A 21,628-nucleotide genomic window follows, 5' to 3' on the forward strand; every position below is an offset into this window, starting at 1 on the left:
CAATCTATGGTATCTTCAGATGCAAGAGGCTGAAAGTGAATATTAGTTAAAAACCATAAAATACAAGTGAATAGGTTTTGGTATATTGTTAGTTAGTACACCATAACAAATGTGCTGACATAATAACAAGACTTCTGTTATTGTCCCTAGCCTTTTTTCGTCTCTTTTCATTTCTAGAAAAATGTTAGTTAGTCATTGTGATTTTTTAAAAAAATTAATCTAAAAAATAGGAAGGAGAAGGCATTTCTGACCTAGGGAAAACTAACTATTTAATACTTTAACAGCTCTCTTTCTGATCTGATAGCTTTGGTTAAATCTGACCTATAACTACTAAAGAAATACATTTTGGTTTAAAATTAATATAAATGCTTCACAATATAACGTTTTAAATAGCAATGTAAACATATCACTTAAGTCCCATACTTTTGCTTTAGATAAATGAAGTGGCAGATTTAAGACAGTAAGATCACTAAGAAGTCTTTTCAAATCACCATAAAATCATATAGAGGAAGAATTCCAATATATAAACAACTATAAAATATTTACACAATCCTAACAGGGCAAGCCAGATTGCACTATATGCTTCATTTATAATCGGTGGAGGTTCTGAAGAGCAGAAAGTCTATGTGCTGACCAGGAAATTGCCTCAAGGTAACCAGTAGGAAATGTAAGACACCTAGTCATGCCTGCTTGGCTGTTTCTGTTGCTGGTGTAACACCACATTGTGTGTGCAAACACAGTGCTCCCATCTTTTTAGAGCCTGGAGGAGGAGCAAAGGCATTTCTGTGCTGCAACTTTGTGGTAAAAGTGTGTGCTCGGGCTTTGCAAAATGAAAGCTATCCTCAGCAATGGGATGTGTGGGCTCCCCTATTCAAGTAGAGGGTAGTTGGCTTTCATCCGATGGGAAGTGAGCTGGATTGTGAGGGCTGTGAGGGATGTCTTGCGCAACTTACTGCTTCTCTTGTTTATGTTGTTCCTCCAATGTGTATTTGATGTATAACGTGTAAACGCCTCCTCTCTGCTGCTCTTCTGTGCAATTCAGTGTGATCTTTGGTGGGATACCCTGGTAGTTAGGGCACTGGTGTGGAAGACCAGGACTGAAGTCTGCTGTGCTTTCCCTGTAGTAGCCAAATAGGCTGCCTAAGCTCAAGACAGGCTTTGGATGATACTGTTGAAACTGTGTGGCTCCATATTGTTAACCAGCCAGATGCATCTGTGGCTCTGGGACAGCTCAGCAGGTTGCACACAGACCCCACATAGAGCCACATTAGTGTTAGACATGGTCTAATTTGTTAACGTGGTCTTTTTAAAAATAGCCATCCTATGATACCTCTGATGGTATATAAATAGAGCATGGTTGCGAAATGAATGCATCTTGAGACAACATCTAAGAGGCAACTATCTAGGATGGAGACCACAGTTGAACTGAACTCCCATTGCCTCCAGCCTCTGAGAGGTGTGGTTATCTTCCGGACAACATACTTTCTGGTTTATTATTGCTCTTATTAATCCACAAATTTATGAACAGGAAAAGGTAGGTTGTAAACCGAAGTAAATAATTCCAAATGATGTGGTGGTTTTCCCTCAATAGTACTATCTGAAACTTAAGTTAGCCAGGCCATCCAAATCCTACCCATTCTGTGTAAGAACAACAGTTGACAGTATGGTCAGAATAATTTCGGTAACATTTAGTAAAGCTAGTAATCAAGCTCATTTTACTGATGATAAAAATAGGCCATGCTGTCACTTGAGTAGTTTAATGGCTAGTCATCTATCTTACTGATGACAGGCTGTTTTGATAAATACGGTTTTTGAGGGGCCAACTGTCTAAAGGACAGAATAAATCGAGATTTATTTCAGCTTAATTTCAGCCTGACTGTCCTTTTTAACATAGGTAGAGTTTTGTCAGAGTTTGATTTCAGTGGAAGCTGTGTTACACTTCTCCTTGTGGTTACAAGGAGATGGGAACTCTGAAGTGAGTGCTTGTGGGTGAAGCTGGCAGGACATTTATAGCACTCTTCTAGGCCTAGCATATGCTGTTCTGCCTCAAGTAATATGTCTGAACATTTGGAACTGCTCATGTTTAATCTCCAGAAATCATATTTTTCAGAAATACAGCTGCAAACACTTAAAATGGTAGAGTTTGCCCTTAATATTTAGGTTACATCCCAAGACCTTAGATGTGGCCTTGTTTGTTTACAATCTATGGTATCTTCAGATGTAAGATTCAGATGGGATGTTTTTTTCTACATAAACAGCTGATGCAGTAAGGCTTTGGTAGGCATATGCCATACGTGATTATTTCTTTACGAGTAGGTTTGGTTAGTTGAATTAAGTTTTTTAGTGATTATTTCTTTATTTCTTCTTCTAATTTCTGAATTGTTGGAGTAGACAGGGCAGAGTCTTGCTGATGACTTTCTGATTGCTGGAGCTACTATAACAGATGTTAGTCTTGTTCCCATTTGAGGAAGTGGGACATGACAGCTTTGATAGCACAATACTTTCAATAATCGTTCTTCGATTACTCAGTGCTTGCTGTAGGCTCAGCCACATTTTTTTAGACTGAATGCAGGTTTTCCTGTCAATTATAACTTTTAGGTCCACTTTAGGTGTATATATTTTTAACAGACTTTATTTGCAACCTAGGTTATCTTCATTCTGACTGACAAGTTATTTTAACTAAATTTGTTCCATACTACATTTTCAGCAGAGTTAATTGCTATTAAGAAGATAAATACGAGAATGGTGCTGTAAAGAAACAGGTAATTAAAGACTTTTGGAACTTCAGGCAGACTAGTCTGAACTACTGAATTATTCCCAGTTGACAAAAATGATGTAAGACATGACAGCATAGTTGCTGATCCAAAGTGTATTGAAGTCAATGGAAAGATTCCCACTGAATTCAGTCTGGACTGGGGCCCACAATAAATGCTGTAATAAACTTGGACCCACTGACCTAATGCAGCTTGGAAAATAATGCCTGCTTTTCTAAGTTGTAAAACTAACAGTTCTCCCCATCTAATTCTGACTTTCTGTCTGTTCCTAATGATTTCTAATTTTTAATTTTCTGTCTTCACCCACTATGCAATTACATTACTTATATTAGTTTTCTATAATTCTATGTTCTATAATTTCTATAATTCTATTTTTTATTTTTACTTTGTCTACAGAGACTTAAGAAAGTATTATTTTTGGATTTTTTCAGTTAGTACCATTTCAAATTTGATAACTTTCGAAAATCATGTGGAGAAAAGGTGGCATACCTTGCTGACATTTCTTTGAGACTATTTTGTAGATGCAATGTTAACAAAGGCAATTTCTTAAAAGATGTAAGGAAACACAAAAGGAGGTGTAGTTGTAAGCCTATTATGGACGTGAATGGCGTGTGCTATAAATAAACAGTACTCAGAGTAGTCTGGTTTATGCTTGTATGCTGTAGTGACCTTTTTATGGCTATGCTGGCACTTTTCTTACAAATTCATGTGCTGATAGAAGTTACATACCAGCATTCCTTCTCCATTGCAGGTGTTTGTAAACATAGTGATAGCCTCTGATCAATACGTTGTACCAATTTATCGTAGAATGGTTTGGGTTGGAAGGGACCTTAAAGATCATCTAGTTCCAACCCCCCTGCCACAGGCAGGGACACCTTTCCACTAGATCAGATTGCTCAAAGTCCCATCCAACCTGGCTCTTTAAAACCTTCCTACGGACTTGCTGAGCTGCATTACAATAAACAGATGCTTGTCATTTGTTAAAATGTCTCTTAATGATTTGTTAATCTTGTATTAATTAAAAAAAATCTGTTAAAACAGCATGATTCTGAAAGAATTGTACTGCAGCAAACACTTGAAGGTGCAGCTTTGTTAAAGAGTGAAGTAACTATCTTCTAAGCACAAAATTAGTGGTACTGCTTATTTATTTGTATTCCATGAGTGATTCCAATGAACTAGTCCTGTTTGTACACAAAACCACAAGCTATTCTTAAGAATGTAATTTCTTCTATACGTTAAAATAATTTCGGGTATTTGTTGGAAATTTTCATGTAGAGACTTTAAACTTGATATTATACTTATTAGTTACCTGTACTAGAAAGTGAGCTTTAATTCCTAGATGAAGTGCTTTGGCATAAGCTTAATACTGTCTGCAGAGTAAGAGCTGTGACACACATTGTTCCATCTGTGGTTTTTCCCATTGAGGGAATGATCATATTCACTTCGTACTGCAGCTTCAGCCTTTAGCTGTTATGTTCACAGCTTGGCTAAGATGAATTCTGGAGATCCAGTATGAAACTAAGAGTGAATCAACTTGGCAGTGTGGTTGTATACAGTACACATCAGATATCCCCCTTCGTGGTAATATTACTATAAAATACATATAAATACTCATTTAAATGTTTGTGCATTTAGGAGACTGGAGACCTTAACATTAGTTGCAGAGTGCAATATGCACGTGCCTAGAAACATCACTACCTTTTTTCTGAGTACCAGAAACAAGATTTTCTTAGTATTAATATTGCAGTGGACCTTTCTGTAGAGATGGTTTATCAGTATTGGAACATTATAGCTATATAAAATCTGACTTTTAATGTATTTTAAGTGAGGAAAAAGTCAGTTTACTGTAACTGATTATCATTCAAAAGCATTTCTGGTGAGTTTTATGTTATTTTGAGCATGATGTACAGATACATTTCAAGAATATTAGCTAACATACTACTGCTTGGACTGAAAAAAAACCATTCTAAAAAATCACTGGACTTGATCAGGTGGAGATTTTTGAGGAGCTGAATGGACAAATACTTACAACTGTAAATGGATCCTGTATTCTTGATCAGAAATTTCTTTACTCCTAAATCTCAGTTAAAAATGTGATAAGTTGCTGAATCATCTTAGACTAAAGAATTGAAACTATGTAATCTGTGTGTGTGTGTGAATCCAGTTTGGCTCTGTCTGGGTGGCTGATCTGAGTTAGAAAGTTTAGAAATTCTTTAATAATTCTTTACAGTCCCTGTAAGTTTACTAAATTATGTGTTTGCTTAAGTGTTTCATCGAATTTGATCTGATCTAATACTTTCCAGGCATAATGGGTTAATTCACCTCACTAAGAAGAGAATAACCAGTAAAGATCTTGACAGTTATATAGTAAAACTGGTATAAAATAGGTATGCCTTAAGTGATTAACATATAAATATAATGTGATATTTAAAAAAGGATTCATTTGCATTCTTTTGGATCCACATGATGTCAATAGTAATACTTAGGGCATTCCTGAACTTGTGTGCTAATTTTGTACATCCAAGAAAGGCTTTTCTGAAGTAGGAGATGCTTGAAGAGAATGTTTGGACTGGTATATATTGTGTATGGGGCTGACATCTGCCTTCTAGTGCCAGCAAAGACAGTGTTTATACTTCCAGTAAACAACGTTACACGTGTGCTGATTAATCTTGAAACAGCAACATCTCTCCATTATTCTTGCCTTGCAATTTTCTTAACTCCCACAATTTTCAAGGAACACTTCAAGACAATGTCGCATCCTTCAGTAATATAGATAACATATTGGAAATTACATCTTTCACAAAATGGATTTTATATATTCCTCAACAGAAACATTATGCCTGGGATCCAAAATATAAATATACACATAGGGAAATACGTATGAATTTGAATGAACTTCTGAGAGCCAAAGTACCCACCAGTCCCTATTGGGTGGCACTATCGTCACATGATTTTGGCTTGATTTAGTCACATATGCATCACCTTTTAACCAAAATATGATATAACAAAGTATTTGAAATCATTGAAGTAACATTTTTGTAGTTAATTGGGAAAGAATTGCAAAAAAATGAAAAAAATTCTTTTGTAAAGGAGAAAATATTTCACAACCAGTGGAGTAAACATCCCATTTGTGGATTGTGGCAGAGGAGTTACAAGTAAGTAATATGCAAGATATTTTTTCTTTGTGTTTAAATATTTTGCAGCAATGCCAGCTTTATTATTTGTGTATTTGTCTATGCTGATTTTCCACTCTCACACATATTAAAGAAATAGGATATAAAGTATCCCAGTTTCTAGTATCTATACTAATAGAATTAAAAATATATTTAGTAATGATAAATGGTCATTTAGACAGTAGATTTTATGCAAAAATACGAGGCGTAGAACATATTAATTTAGTTTACCAGATTAAAAATAAGAATGTCAGTGTTGCATTGCTTTCATCTGTAATTAACAGCAATTGTGTTCAGATTATTACTCAGCAGCTGTGTTCAATCACACAAAAAGTGTCGTGTATCTTAGACTGCGAAATGCATGAAGATGTAATTAATATGTGCCTGTCCTAAGTGGCAAGTCACTAAACACTGTGCTTACTGTGATCTTTCATTTTGTCAGGTCTCAGAAGCAAGCTATGGAAAATAAAGATGGATCTGGATTTTTTGGCATTGTTTTAACATGTGCTGCAAAATGGAAATGTTTTGAATCTTTAAATATTTGTCAGACAGTAAAGTTTTAGCTCTAGGATTATCATTGATGGTGAATGAAAGCAGAGTGTGTATAGGTCCCCCCCCCCTCACATTTATGGTGTATAAATGTACTGTACATTGGTAATTCCACGTAGTTACGGGCAATGCTATAGGAGCTAATGCTTCACAATGCAATTTCTGTGTGTGCAATTTCATATTTCATTTTTAGGCACACATTTCATTTTTAGTCACTGGTTTGTATCATTGCATTTTGACATAACAAAGTTGTGATTTGAATCTTAGTAGTATGGCTCAAGGACAAATTCCTAGATGTATTCAAATGTTGCTCAATAGTGCACAGGGATGTGGTGTTTCAGCTTTCTAGGGAAAGCACCCTCTTCTTGGTATGAATTGTGTCTCTGTTAATGTTCATGCTAGAGAATAATCAAAAGGAGACATCTGAATGCCTTTAACACATCCTCTAAATATTTCTATCTTCCTTTCCTAATACACTGTGAACACTAGGAATTAGCATTTTACAGTTTAAGTAAATATCTACTGTAGTTTCCAGTGACTCTGGAGACCAAACAGAAACTTCCCTCAGCTGATTGCTATACTTAGCCTACTGCCTATGTTTGGTTTCTGTGAATGAAGAAGACAGAATGTAGCATCCATAAGTATTTATTATTTCAGTTTATTTTATTTACACATTGCTATTCTGTTCTATGCTTCTCAACATGTTTATGGTGAGTTACTTAACTGCAAGTAGAAAGAGGATGACCAAAAAGATGTTTGACTTCCCTTCTTCTGATCCCACTTCAACAGTGTAGTAACAGGGTAGCCAGTTTTCTTGCTAGTCGTCATTCTTCTTCAACATAAGGGAGAAGCCAGAGAAAAAATTCAGGGCACCTATGTCCTCAGAAGGTCTGAGTTGCAGCCTTCTTGAGAACTGTGGTCAGGGTGGTGATATGAAGCAATCTAGCTGTAACTTTTTCAGGGCTTTAAGTGCTGCATCTGGGTGTCTAATCTATAACCTATACTCTGATAGTTATCCAGGATAGTTTTTGTTTCACCTCATGTAGGCAATTAGACATATTTAGTCCATCTGTGTCATGGTGGTTCTCTGATGCAAAATTAATATCTGCACAGGATTCATCCCATCATGAAATACCTGTCTCAAATAGGAAGGGATCATTTTCTTCTAAAGTTGCCTGTTTCTTTTCACTGGCTTAGACAGTTTAGATTTTTGGATTAGTTAGAATTGGTTGAATTGAACCCTTCCAGAAAATGTGGAAGAGGAAAACAAGCAAACAACTTAAAGCAGGACTTCTTTGTTATTTTTGTGCTCAAGTGGTAGCTGGGCTGTCCCAAGTAACTTGTTTCTTATTATGCTTCTTCCATGTGTCCTTCATGATCAATATCCTTGCTATAAAGAAGGTGATAAAGATAGTTTTGTAACAGATCAGTTGGGTCACCTTTATTCAGGAAGCAATGAAGAGCTTTAAGCCTGAAATTGAGAAGTTCATACTCAAGTCTCAGACACTCAAGTAGATACAGTGCTAGAAAATTTGGGGAAATTTGGTACAGTCACTGTTCTCATTTTTGTAATCTTTACATATTAAAATTACAGTGAATTGAAGCTATGGAAAGTCTTGTCTGAATACAGGCTGGCTTCCCATCCATAATGAAACAAAAAACTAAACAATCTTTAATCAGAGTGAATTTAACTTCATTTGTAATGTTTAATTAATGTTTCTGCTAAGATTAAAATATCATGATGGCATAAGATCTTTCCTTCCCAAACTGAAAAAAAAACCCCCTTGATAAAGGTACGTATTTTTTTGTGTACCACATGTTGTTGTATTGCAAGTCTTCATTATGATGTATGTTATGACCAACATTTGTTTTTTTTTTTTCAGATAACTTTAAAATTTTGTATATTTGTGCTTAGCCATTGTTCTAAAAAGATTACATATCACAAATCAAATATTACTCTAGGCTAATGAAGGACAAGGAATGCAGTGCTTATGGGATCCTGTTCTTAGGTCAAGCTTAAAAAAATTGACTTTAGGATTTTGACACATTTTACTCATATTGGACCAATATGGAATAAATTACTACAGGACCAGCAAAATCAAGGTTATTAGATCCACTAAGACCAAGACTAAAGAAATGTGCTACAGAAATATTAAACAATTTAAGAAACAACCTTTGACTCCTATTGTGCAAATTAATTTTTGCAGTAATTAGTTTTAGTAATTAAATTTAGCCTTAGTGATTCCTACATGAGTCAGGGTGTGATTTTCCTTCATTGTGCTCTGGAAGGGTTTGATCCCAGTCTCTGCATCAACTTTTCTTAGCTATTTCTTAAACAGATAAGAACTGCCAAGCAGACCAGACTAAAGGAATTATCACAGAACTTTTTCTCTGACAGTGGATAGGAGTATGTAGAAAATTATTTTTTTTTTTGCCTGTTATCTACTGCCAGATTCTGTCTGTCAGAGCTTTTGGGACTTCCTTAGCCAAAAATGCATGCTGGCCCATCCTGCTTAATAGCCAGCAATGGACCAATTTTCTAGTAATTTTACAGTCCTTTATGGAACACATTTTTACTGTTTTCATTTGCCACATCCTGTGACAAATTTCACAGTATGCACCATATGTAAAAAATGCATAATTTGTTATTAAATCTACTCTCTGCTAATGTAACTGAGTGGCTCCTTACTACAGGAAAAGGGGATGGCTGCAAATTGCATTCTTCCCCATCAGTGTGACCTGTGTGAATGGAACTGCGATTCTTGCAGTGTCCGACAGCCGGGCATGTTGCATACAAGGAGCAGAGCAGCAGTCAGTGCCATTCGAGGAGGCTCTGCTCTCCTCAGCCTGCCCTCTCTTATGTGTGCAAGGTATTCAAATTGTGTGACCTGTCATAAGCTTTTCTGCATAATTTATGTAGTGGAGAAATTTTAAAACATTTTGAAGGCATGTAACTGCTTGAATATCAGTGTATTTACATGTAAGTGTCAAACATGGGGCAGTTTGTCAGCTTTTAGAGGTCAGTGTAAACTTTTTAGACAAATTGCATGTTGGTTTGCACAGTCTGTAGGGCTGGTGTCTGGCATGGCAGGCAGAGGGCATCACATTGTCACCTGCAGGGCTGTGGGCTTGGATTTTGTCTGGCCACCTTTGGATCCACAAAGATTTGGCAAGTCTGATCCTCGTGTAATTTTGAAGGTTATTTACAAGAAACAGTGTCACCAGTTTCAGCCTATGACAGGATATACACAGTTTTAATTTTCTATTAGTATTTACAGCTTTCAAATTACAGTTTTCCAAGGTCTGTGTTGTTGGCAATGCAACAGGGGTCATCGTGTTCCACATTTAACACGTGTGTTTTATTTTTAATAACTGATTTGCTAAAAAAAGTGTTTGCAAACTCTGTTCTTATAACTGCAAAGATATTGGTAATGCTTTTTCATTTCCTGCATTTAATTTAAAGCTGCTATGCTAGTCCGGTGGATGCTCGTTATGTCTGTGGGAATGCTTCTTTGTATTTAGCCCATTTTTCTTTGTCATCGATTCCAACTACTCAGCAGGAGCAGATGCAGCTTCATTGAATTCCTTTTACATATATTTTGCTACTTTTCCCAGTAGAAAGTTTTATCCATTATCCAAATTGGGTTTGTGTCTTTCATTCTATTAGGATTATCAAGGATTTGCTGTAATCTTTTAAAAAGTATCTTAACTGTTGTACTTTTATCCAAATTATGGCTTGACTTGTACTTTTTTGCATACCTCTACTAAATCTCTCATGTATCATCAAGTGATGGCTTTTGCAAGTAAGGATCAGTAATACATATAGTCATATTTTTCAGGTGTTTAAAGGGATCATGGGAACATCTGGGTAGATAGATGTCTTTTGTGAATCTTGCTCTGTTGCTATAATTCATGTGATGTCTTTTAGTGTCTTCCCAGAATCAGAATTGCAGATTTTTCAGAGTGGAAGGAACCATTTGATTGAAACACAATTCAGAGAACTTATATACACTAGAAAAAAACACATCTTTTTATCAGTAGTTACAATTTTTATCTGTTTTAAGCCTGATCCTTCAGCTGACCGTGATTAACAGTTACCCTGTTGAAGAAAGAGGAGGGCCAAAATTAGCACCATTCTGGCAATCTTCTTAAAAAGCCTATGGACTTTTTAAGACTGAAACTCTGATTACAGTTTCTCAGTGCCTTGCTAGGAGTCTTTTGTGAGGCTTTTGTCACTGCCTGAACTACGAATGATCGTTAGGGATAGTTTGAATTTTTGTTGTGTAAATGGACAACAGCCTAGAATGTGGCAGTCTTTTAAGAAAAGTTTCTAAATGTTACTCAATGGATCCATTTTTTTAAATTAATATAATTTAAACAAGGTAAAGTCACAGCAAAATAACCTCCCTGACCACCCTAATAAAAAATATAAAATATAAAAGCAGATACTATCTTAAGCCGTAAAATAAATCATAATATTTACCAGTATTCAACAACAGTAGTAGAGAAGCTGGTAGATTTTTTTTTTTTGCCCCAAATAAGACCTCTGAAATAAAGGTTCTATGTTTACCTTACATTTTACTACTTTTTCATTTTTTCAGAAGCTCACTGTTTAAACAGGAAGTATTGTTTTATCATAACTTTTAAAATCATGACCATTTTTAATAGATAAAAATGATATTATTTCAGGTATTTTTGTCTTGATGTTGATGGAAGAATGGATAGTTTGAAAAGCTATTCCATAGTGATTTGTCCTAGACAGTATTTATCAAATGTTTGACACATTACAAAATAAGTCCAGATGTACTGTATTCAGTGAGGAGCCTGTTTAAAGCAGTATGTTGAAAGAGCACAGTTTTGTATACCTACCCTAAAAAAAATAAGATAATAAGATAATTATACTAATGTTCTCTCAGTCTCGGGGAACTGACTGCCAAACAGTTTGCTTATAACAGAGAAGCTTTTGGAAATATTGTATAATTTTGCATCTTCCAGAGATAGAATTTTATGATAATGGATATGTTATCTGTAGTCTAGAAACTCGCACTTTCCATACAAGGGCTCTCAGCCAGTATGGAAGAATGAAACCAGGCACTGAAGAGATGGGGAATATTAAAGACAATAGCAGAAAATAAAGAATAGAATAGGCTAATAAATATTCATTTTAGGAGTAAAATAGTTTTTGGGTTTTTTTGTTCTGGAAAAAGTTTTTATGCATGGTTCTTCTGCTGTTTGCAAGCATGAAGTTAAGCATGAGGGAGGTACAAATAGTCCATAATACTAGCTAGAAAAAGTGGGAAAAATATTTTGAGAAATGTAACTTGTGGCTTAAGTAAAAATGGTATATAAGGCCTCAGGCAATTTACTTAATGGATTTTTTGTGGGGCTGCATGGAAGAAAATCCAGCTGTTTAATATCATCCAAAACAAAAATAGACACTTAATGATTAATGAAAGCTGCAGGAAAGATTTTCCAGGGATTGTGAAACCATGTTCCTTTTACAGTTAAATCCATTGTATCTGCCAGGTATTATCAAAGAATGGAAGACTTATTTAAATTGCTAAAACTGGGATAAAATAGAATATTTATACAGAATTGTGTGTCATCATTGAAGCTCATTGTCACAATAGAAACACATTCATGCTTTTGTTATGTTCTGAAGTCCCAGCTGTGGGAGCTGCAGATGAGGAAGGCTGCATCAGGGGATTTAGTTGCATACCCAAATGAGCTTCATTCTGTGATGAAGCTGTGAGGCCCATGGCTAAGCATTGCTATTTCTTGCAAGTAAAGCATGCCTATAGCTGCTTTTACTTTTGGATATCCTAGTTTACACTTATATGTGTTGTGATTCCTAGCCAATGACTTTGTTGGAAGCTTTTGCTGTCTGAGCCTATAGAGACCTATCACACCAGGCATATGCAAACAAGCAAAGAAAAGAAAAACAAATAGATAATTTTTGCTCCAGAGAATGAGACGTCAAGGTGTGTGGGATTTGGATGCCTAGGCGTTGGCCCAGAGCCATTTGAGATGTACGAGGACATCTGCAACATCTAGCAGGTACGACATAGTTCTTTGAGCAGACAACTTTTTCAAGGGGTAGATCAGTTATCCCACAGTACCTTCAGTGACACCAGAGACGATTTCAGTTGCCTACGTGGCATTCAAGTGTCACTTTAGGTCCTGGGGGTACCCTGCAAAGCCTCCCCAGGTCTGTAACAATAGCTTAGAAAGCTGTCAGGCTTCTAGGTACACATAGGTAACACAGAGTGGAAAATAAATGATTAAACAGGCAAAGGAGGCTGATAAAGGGTAAAGACAGCAGTGTCTCAATAAAAAAATCTCGGTTAGCTGCCAGACTGATACATGATCACAGTTTTTAAGCACAAACTCAGCAGTGTGTGATAAAACTGCAGATGAGAATCTTTAGAAAATAGACGTGTTTTTAAACCAAGGAATTAGGTTTACTAGGCTATCTTGCTGGCTTTAAATTGCAAGTGATTATAGCACTTGCTGATTAAGGCTAAAATAATGAATATTATTACAGGCTTTTATGGAGTAAGGGAAGACTTCCCATTTAAGGGAAGATTTCAGAGAAAGGAGGAAGGCATTTGAAAGAAATTAAGGTAATTGAGAAAGTCAGATTGATGATGCTGAAAGAACTAAGGCAGTGATAAGGCTTGCAATAAACTTTATTTTTAAATATGAAGAAATACTGAATAAACCTTACATGAAATTTGATGTAAAAAAAGAAGGGGAACAGATAAACTGATTCAGAAGTGTAAGATGGTCCAACTCATGTAAGAACAGAAATCACTAAAATGCAGTAGATGCTTTGATTTTTAGCTATTCTGGCTAGAAATGTAATGCTGTGTTTTATTGCTATTATAACTGCATATATGATAAATACAAACCATTTAAAATAAGTTTTCTGGAAAGACAAAGAAAAAAGAAAATCTAGAATTACACCCCCTTTTTCTTATTGCATATGAACAAAATGTTGCTTTATAGCTTTGCAAAGGACATCCCCAAAGGCAATTTTTTTCCGTAGGCCAGTGAATCATGAATTATTCCATAGCATTGATTCTGTTACTCCCAGTGGGTGGCAGTTTTCCCATTTGTAGTAGTTCCAAACATTGTGTTTCCCTTAGTTGCAGAAAAATTGCATGATGAATCTGTTTCATATTAAGTTTTGATTAAACACAGGCGTTTGTGATAATTTTAGTTACAATATACTCCTCACAAAAGTTACATTTTTATCTTACAAATGGAGTAAAACTAGTTGCTTCACCTCATGATATAAAGTAAGAATACATTTTTGATAATTAGAGTAAGGTTTCTTTGACAGTTTGATTAGTGTTATGTCACCCTATTCAACATAACTTCCTGTTAAAGGTACCTTATTACTCACAGTGGCCAAAAAAATACTCAGATTCTGAGGCTTTGTACTGCATGTGAAATCTGTGTTTAGGAGCAAGATATATTTCCATTTTGGATTTTGACGTAGAAGTTAGGGAAGAGAGTCAGGATATCTAAACTACTTTTTAACCTTGTCTGCTGGGAAAGTGCAAGTGATTCTAATTGGCATAACCACAGATTATCCATGTAAAAGGAAATAATAGATTGTGACTAGACAATGAGAAGGAAATCAAATGTAACTTTAGGCATCCTGGACCTGATTCTACAGAAACTAGTCTTCGTAATTACTGAACCATTGAAGCTGTACAGAAAAATAACTGTCATGGGAAAAACTCATACTTTATGACCAAATTAGCCACTTCATTCTCCTCCTTTTGTGCCAGCTGACATGTGGAGAATAACTGAAAATCCCTACTCTGTGTACTATGAGAATCACTCACATTAGCGTAAGTGATAGATTCGTTCCTAGCTGAGTGAATGTCAATGAGCCATAAGAGAATTTTAAGGGTCTGGACCCGCTCCCACTGAAATAGGAGCTTAAGTTCCGTGTACTTCAGTAGTGCAGAGTCAATCAGACCAAAAAAAAAGGAGGAAGAAAAAAAGGAAGTATGACTTAGTTTTACAATTGTTGTTCTTCGAGTTTTATCCTTCTTTGCCACTGATATAAGGGGTAAAGTTAAATGTCTTGTATCAGCAATTTATTTTAGCCAAGAAAGTTCAACACAGCTCAGCAGGACATTGTGTTTCTTTTAGGAATACTTATATGATGGTAAATCATTCACTGTGTTGGTTAAGTATGTGGAACTGTCTTCTCTCAGCCCTGCAAACAGCATAGAAACGTAACTGTGAAAAGCTTGGTACATCCTTTCAGTACAAGAAGGTTGCTGCCTAGTGGGAGGGTTTTTTTCAGCATATATGAAATTCTGTTTTGGACAAAAGTTTAGCAAGAAGTGTTATGCTACACAGTGTGAGTAGAAGTCTCAGAGTGAGGCATTGTTTTCCAGTTCTTTTTATTATATTCTTTGAACTCTTATTTTAATGATAGGTACATTGGAATTTTGATGACCTGTAAAATGCTCAGGATGTCATTGTTAACTTGTTCCATTGACCAATGAACTGTTTCTGTTTGATGGGTTCATTATTAACGAGAAGCTGGGTGTAAACTGCAAAACAATGGAACTGTCTTTTCCAAGCCAGTGTTGCACAGATGTAATCCATATGGAAACTATCAGGTTATTCCTGGTTGTTACATTCATGTTAATTTTTTTTTCCCACAGAATGCATTTGTTTTGTTGGTGTCTAGAACAGTCCTATTGTTTTCACTTCAGCATATTAATTTCAATATTAGATTAAAATGTAAAGTCTGTAAGCCAAAGTCTTGCTGCAGATTAATGGTGTTACAAGTAAGAACAGTGTCTGTCCAATAAATTTGAATAGTTTTACTTGAGAGAAAAAATAGATTAACGAATGAGACTACAGTTTTAAGTATATATGGAGTTTTGTTTTAAAACTAAATTTTGTTCAATTAAATGACCACTGTAAGAAAACTGTGAGAGATACTGTAGACCTAAATGAGCAAAGATGCTGAAGAAATGACAGAGATCTTCAAGTATTTATGGAGGTAGAAGCTAGCATACATCAAATATAGCTGCCTCTTGTGTTCTGTTAAAGTCACTGTATTTTAGATAGGAAAATAGGATTTGTCATAATCGTGGTCCTATTGACCAGGACTTTTGCTTTATCTTATGTGGGAAGTATTATCGATAATGAAAAGTGGTTTCTTTCCCTGTGTCCGTCAATGTTTTCAGTAAAGCACTGCAGCCCTTGGTGGCAGCTGGGAGCATGTGAGCCTGCCCAGTGGCAGACATGGACTTCTGGCACGAAAGCACTGGGGAGCAAGTGAACGTTAGTGTTTCACTGTATCCCCAGAAGAAATAGTTTGCGTGTTTCCAGCTGAAGCTCTTTTCTCTTATGTGTTTTTTTAATTTTCTATTTCCTGTCCATATTTTCAACCCAAATCATATGGCAAATGTTAAATTTATGAGGACATGAAGGGGAGGGTTATATATTATTTTCTGGATAAACTATTCCATATATTTAAAAGGTTTTCTTTTTACCCCTCAGGGAATTCCTGGAATCCCTGGAAGTCAAGGACTAAAAGGACAAAAGGTATTATTAATAGTTCAAAACACAGTTAAAACCTGTGCATATATATACCCATTCTGAAGTTAAGGGTTCAGTCTATGCTCAGAGGAGAGTTTTCGTAGTGGAGATTTAGGACATCAAATCGTGCTCCAAAGGAATGGAGACATGCTCCAGATTCTTTATGGCATATTTGAAAATCTCTCCTTAGGTTTTATTTCAACTATTCCAGAAGGAATGAATAATTTAAAAGTAACAAAGTTAATTTCATAATACTTTGAGAAATAATCCTAACTAAATAAATCTGCGTAATTAAAGACTTTTAAAAATTTGTTAACTATACATACATTAATCACAGAATTCTTCTCTTCTTGTAAAAAATATAGGGTGAAATTGGACCGCCAGGTCAACCAGGAGCAAAAGGGTCACCAGGGGATACTGTAAGTTTTCAAAATGGTGTTATGAACAAATTCTGATGCTGTCATTCTCTACTTCTAATAAGCAAACAAGCAACGGGAAATACATAACAACCTAGTATTTTCAGGTTGGCAAATATGATCAGACTAAGTCTAATTTCTGAATTCCCCCCCCAAATATTATATACCCACTTTTCTTTTAAAATTGATTATTTCCTGATGGCACATTTGATAAACAAATCCAGCAAACATATTAGTCTGAGTTTACTCTCTGAATTAATTAACTTTGAATTACCTTTGAAAGTACTCAAGTAAATTTATTTTGAAAGTTAAGACTGACTTAAACATTGTCATAATGTGCAATGGATTTCTGAAGATGAATTTCAGGATGCTTTCGTGATAGTGCTCTTTTGACAAAGACTGTGAGTATAGCAGAGATCACCGAATTCCCAGACTGCTTAAAGAGAGATTTTTTATTTTGGAATGTAGGAAACTGAAAATAATTCATTCTTTTTTGACAGTCTAGCTTACCACGTCTTTGTTACTGTCCGAGTAGGGTGATTTCCATGTTCTTTATAATCCTGTAGAAATTACAGTAGTAAAATAATTGTCCTGAAAGTTGGTGCAAGTATATGTAGACTTTAAAAAAATGGAAATTTTAAAGGCAAAAGGGACAGCTGCTTAAAACTAATTAGAGATCTTTCATTAATTAGTAGGAATTTCATCATTGGTTGAACATATGCTGCCTTAAAAAATAATTATCTTTTCTATTGAAAAGTTCAACGTTTACATGGTTCCATTATTAATCGTCCTCACAGTTAACATGTCTTTTTGCAGTTTTTGTTTTGTGCTTGAGATATTTTATCTTCTTTGCTGATACATTTTATCTTCTTTGCTTACTAAAATGCTTCTGACTTTCCTGAGAGATACATGGCTTAGCATCATAAATAAGCTGTTTACTCTGACTTTTTACTTAGTTGAAGAACCTATGTTTCACCCTATGTTCAACATCAAGCAGATCAGTATAGACTGTTACTGCTAGAATGTAGTAAATACTGTAGAGAATTAAGTACAGAATTAAGATTGATTCTATTATCTCTATGGACAACGGAGCACTAAATGACTAAAAGTTTTAACCTCTAAGAAATTTGTTGTTTATTCTTAGCGTATATAGCCATATGGTAGTAAAGAGACTTTATGCAGTTGTATTCAGGCTACAGAATTAGTAACACTTCTCAGGGAAAAAATTAGATGACATTTCTTGATTTGTAGCTGAATGGCATATGCAAATGTTTTAATGTGTAACAACAATGGGACGAAGATAATTTGCTTTTTTCTTGCCTTATTGCCTCATCTTGAGATTCACTATATATTGTGCATGTAACAGTCTTGACCATGCCCAGTCCAAATAGAAGAAACTTTAAGTTTCCCAGGAAGCCAAGGAAGCAGTTCAGTGAAAATATTTAATTGGAAAATTTCAGCATTTCTATAGTGTTATTACTGGGATAAACATGATTACATGGGAAACTGTAAGATACTGCTTAATTCCTTATATTGGAAAACGCGTTTGAAGATAAATAATCACTGAGTCCAACTCTGTGATTTTGATTATGATAATAATAGTAAACAGTTTTCTAATACTTGAACTGAGAGAGGTATCAGATTCTTATAAATGCTTTGATAGCATTGCTTTGGTAAATAAAGAGACTAACATATAAGCACTTTTACAAAAATTAATCTCGGAGCAATAATTCTCTTGCTAATTATTTCTATCTGAAATGAAAGGGTAAAAGGAGGTAGTAAACGAAGTTATCTGGACAAAGCTGAGGGACTGGAATAGCAGCAAGAAGGAAATGCTCTGGACAGAGCTTGAGAAAAATCATTAGCAATAAGCAGATGGCATTTGTGAAATGGAAGAAGAGACTGAGAAGCTTGGATAGTGATGCCTGTGTTGTAGGTACAAATGGACTGACCATTTTATTCCTAAATAGGGAAGCTATGGTTAGAAGTTGCAATATTCCTTCTGTCAGCAGCAAAAGACAAGGCTATGGCAAAAGTAAGGTTTTTAGCCCAGCGTCAGATTTGAAGTGTGGAAATTGTGGATGAAAGCTGTGAACTGTTCTCTCTGCTGCCCTTGCTGTTAAGCCTCTTGATATTTTGGCAACAAGTGAGAGAACATTGCTGTAGGTTCTTGGATTTTGGTGATGGTTAACAGATTATGTTGTTCAGTTTCGTAACTTGTCTGTGTCTCAGTTTATCTACCCCATCTCATTTGAAGGTCTTTTGCCTGTGAAAATGCTTCATCAGTAGTGAATTTCCTCTTGACATCCAGCCGTCAGGCTGGATTTCGTCCATTCCAAAAGACAGAGGGGTTTCAGATGCCACTTTGTGGTGTTAAAAGTAGACAAAAGGGAGAGAGTTCATTCTGAACTTAAAGAAATCCATACTTATCTCTACAAGGTCAAACACAGGATAGTAATTGGCTTCCTAAAAGGGGCTTGATATTCATTCTTCAGTTATCAGAATGCCTACTTTCACACTGCTAAGGCCATCTTACTGTCAGTATCTACCTTTCATTGCAGTACAGGGATAATCTTTTCAGGGAACTTTCTTTTCTGCTCTCAGTGACTCCAGTGGTGTTTAACCAGGTTGTTGTGGTAGCTTGTGCCTCATTTTGGTGGGTGACAGGAACCTTGAAGGAAGAAGATGCCAAGGATCTCAGTGTGGACCTTTTGATCCTCTGTCTTTCTTGCTGAATCTCTCTAAAATCCTAGTTAAGGTTACTATCTTCTACAGTACATAAGGGCAGATCTGATACCAAAATTATTTGGGGCTTACATCCTGCTGCATCATTCCATGTTCTAAAGAGAATCTTTGTTTGGATGGAGGTCAGCAACACATACATCTGACCATCTTGGTACGTGCAGTCTTGCGTAACTATGTGTTGCTGCATGCCAAATTAACTTCTGAGTGTGAAGATAACTACTAGCATAAGGGTCATTTATATACTAGTGCTGGAATGTTCCTCAGGGTATGGCACTTCTCTGTCCAGGTTGTTACAGGTGTATGTTTCCCTCTTAAGACAGAAAGGGTACCCAAAACCAGGAGTCTTTTTTTCCTACAGAGAAAAAGAAAATATACATTGATGTATTGGAATTCAGAACTTTAGGAGGAGTTTGTTTATGGGGAGCCCAGGTTAAGGGCTCACTATAAGCAAATAGTGACTGAAAACATGATAGTTTCCATCCCCAAGCAAAGTAATAAAAGGGGTTTTCTTCTTTTCTGGGAAGACACAGCAATTTTTTTGTCAGATATCTGAGTCGCATATGAGTCTTGAACATGATGTCAGACATTCTCATTCACTTTAGAAATTTGAATCAGGAGTGGGAAATTGGCTCTTGATGTCATTTTAATGAATGGGGTTTTCCAAAATTTTGTCTCTTTTGCTTTCAACTGAAAGTACAGTCTGCTTTCCTTTAGAGTTCTACACTTTTGGAGTTGAAGTCACAGAGAGAGATAATGCTTTATGCCTTTTCCCTGGTTGTCTAAGGATCACCGAAGATGGAGTCAGTTGCAGTTTATCAGATTTTGCCTACATCTGGCCATCTAAGACAGTTTGGGCTTGTGGATTTTCTGAGCTTGATGATAAGGAGTCCCATGCTCTTCTCACACCCAGCAGACCTGACAATAAAGGATTTAGAGAAGACTCTGTGCTCCAGTTACAACACATGTGGATGCTTGTTGGCTCTTTATTTCTAGAAAGAGCATGTTCTTCTCCAGTTACTCCTGGTAATAAAAGCAATAAATGCCTGCCTGGCTAAATGGAGCATGTACTTGGCCTAAGGTTTATCTAAATCTGAGTCCTCTCTATCCTTGCTTTTTTTTATTATATCTTAGTGTTGAAGTTTTGATTATGTGCATCAGTTCAGTTAAAGTCCTTTCAGTATCTGTAACTCCCACTGCCCTTTCCCTGAAAGCATGTCTGTGTTTTTTTCTGCCCCAAATTTATTGGGATTTTGTCATTTTATATGGGATTATTGGATTGATTATTTGGTGAGAGGGTCTTTGATTTAATAGAATTTGATGTCTATTGTAGGAAGACTTCTTGTTGTTTTTCACTGGGCATTTGTTCTCTATTTTTCTGTGAAGGTTGCCTTTTCTTTCCAGTCAAAAGGTGGATGAACTTCAGATGCTTAAGGCTGAATAGTAGTCTAACTTTACTTTTCAGAGAGAATATATTTGCAGACCCCTCCCAAATTTCCCTTTGATCTTGCATCTGAATTGCACTTAAATGAGGTGCTAGACTTCATTTGTAATCAGTCAGGTTGTTCAGACCTCCAAAGGGGGTAATGATCACACACCCTGTTAAGTCAAGGCTTGCTGTGTGTCTGTCCAGTAATGTATGTCTATCCCATAACAAGTAAACCTCACTGTTTTTGAGGTGGTCTTTTGGTTTCAGTTGTGCATTTGTCAGAATGATGCTGAGGTCATTAATTCCACAAAGGACTCTTAAATCTTTCCTTCAGCATGCTCTGATTGTGCTGAGTACAGCTTAGTCATGTAGAATCCAAATGGATATGTGGATTATCACTTGAAGAAGCTGAGGAGGTTATAAAACCGTAAATAGCCTTTTCAAAGTTGTACAGTTCACAGATCTCATCTTCTCTCCTATTTCTTTTCTTAATTTTTAAATTTGTTTTATTGTTTTTCATCAGAGAAAATTCAGAAGAACTAAGGGTGTGGTTTGTGCTTTCTCCTGTATCTCTGTAGATAACCACAGACAAAGGAGAAAGCCCTGAACATGCTCTCTGAATAATGCTAGGTTTAAAAAAACTTGACTCTGGTTTCCAAATAACAGAGATTATATATAGGCATATGAATGCCTATAAACGTATTGAAGAGCTCACTTATTTTTCCATGCTCACAGTTCCTTGATAAAATATATGATCAATTAAAACCAACGCAGTCCTGGTTGGAGAGAAATATTGAAACCAGTTTTGGGTTTTACGAGTTCTGGACTATTCTGTCACTCAATACATTCAGAATTTCCTGCACAATATACAGCTACCCTGCATCCACCCAGCAGCTCTTCCTTTCCTGACTCTACCACAGGCATGACTACTACATTACAGTTAACAGAAGCCCTTTTGTATAAAGT

General features: G+C 35.9%; 1 protein-coding gene across 1 annotated transcript in view; it reads left to right on the forward strand.

Moving 5' to 3' along the window:
• COL21A1 (collagen type XXI alpha 1 chain) overlaps nucleotides 1–21,628 on the forward strand; it is a 128,211-nt gene that overhangs the window by 85,900 nt on the left and 20,683 nt on the right. Inside the window, exons 18-19 of the mRNA XM_068398204.1 lie at nucleotides 16,037–16,081; nucleotides 16,441–16,494. Of these exons, the coding sequence (XP_068254305.1) occupies nucleotides 16,037–16,081; nucleotides 16,441–16,494 (99 nt within the window). The remainder of the gene's footprint in view (nucleotides 1–16,036; nucleotides 16,082–16,440; nucleotides 16,495–21,628) is intronic.

This window comes from Nyctibius grandis, chromosome 1 (genome assembly GCF_013368605.1).
Source record: "Nyctibius grandis isolate bNycGra1 chromosome 1, bNycGra1.pri, whole genome shotgun sequence".
Taxonomy (NCBI): Eukaryota; Metazoa; Chordata; class Aves; order Nyctibiiformes; family Nyctibiidae; genus Nyctibius; species Nyctibius grandis.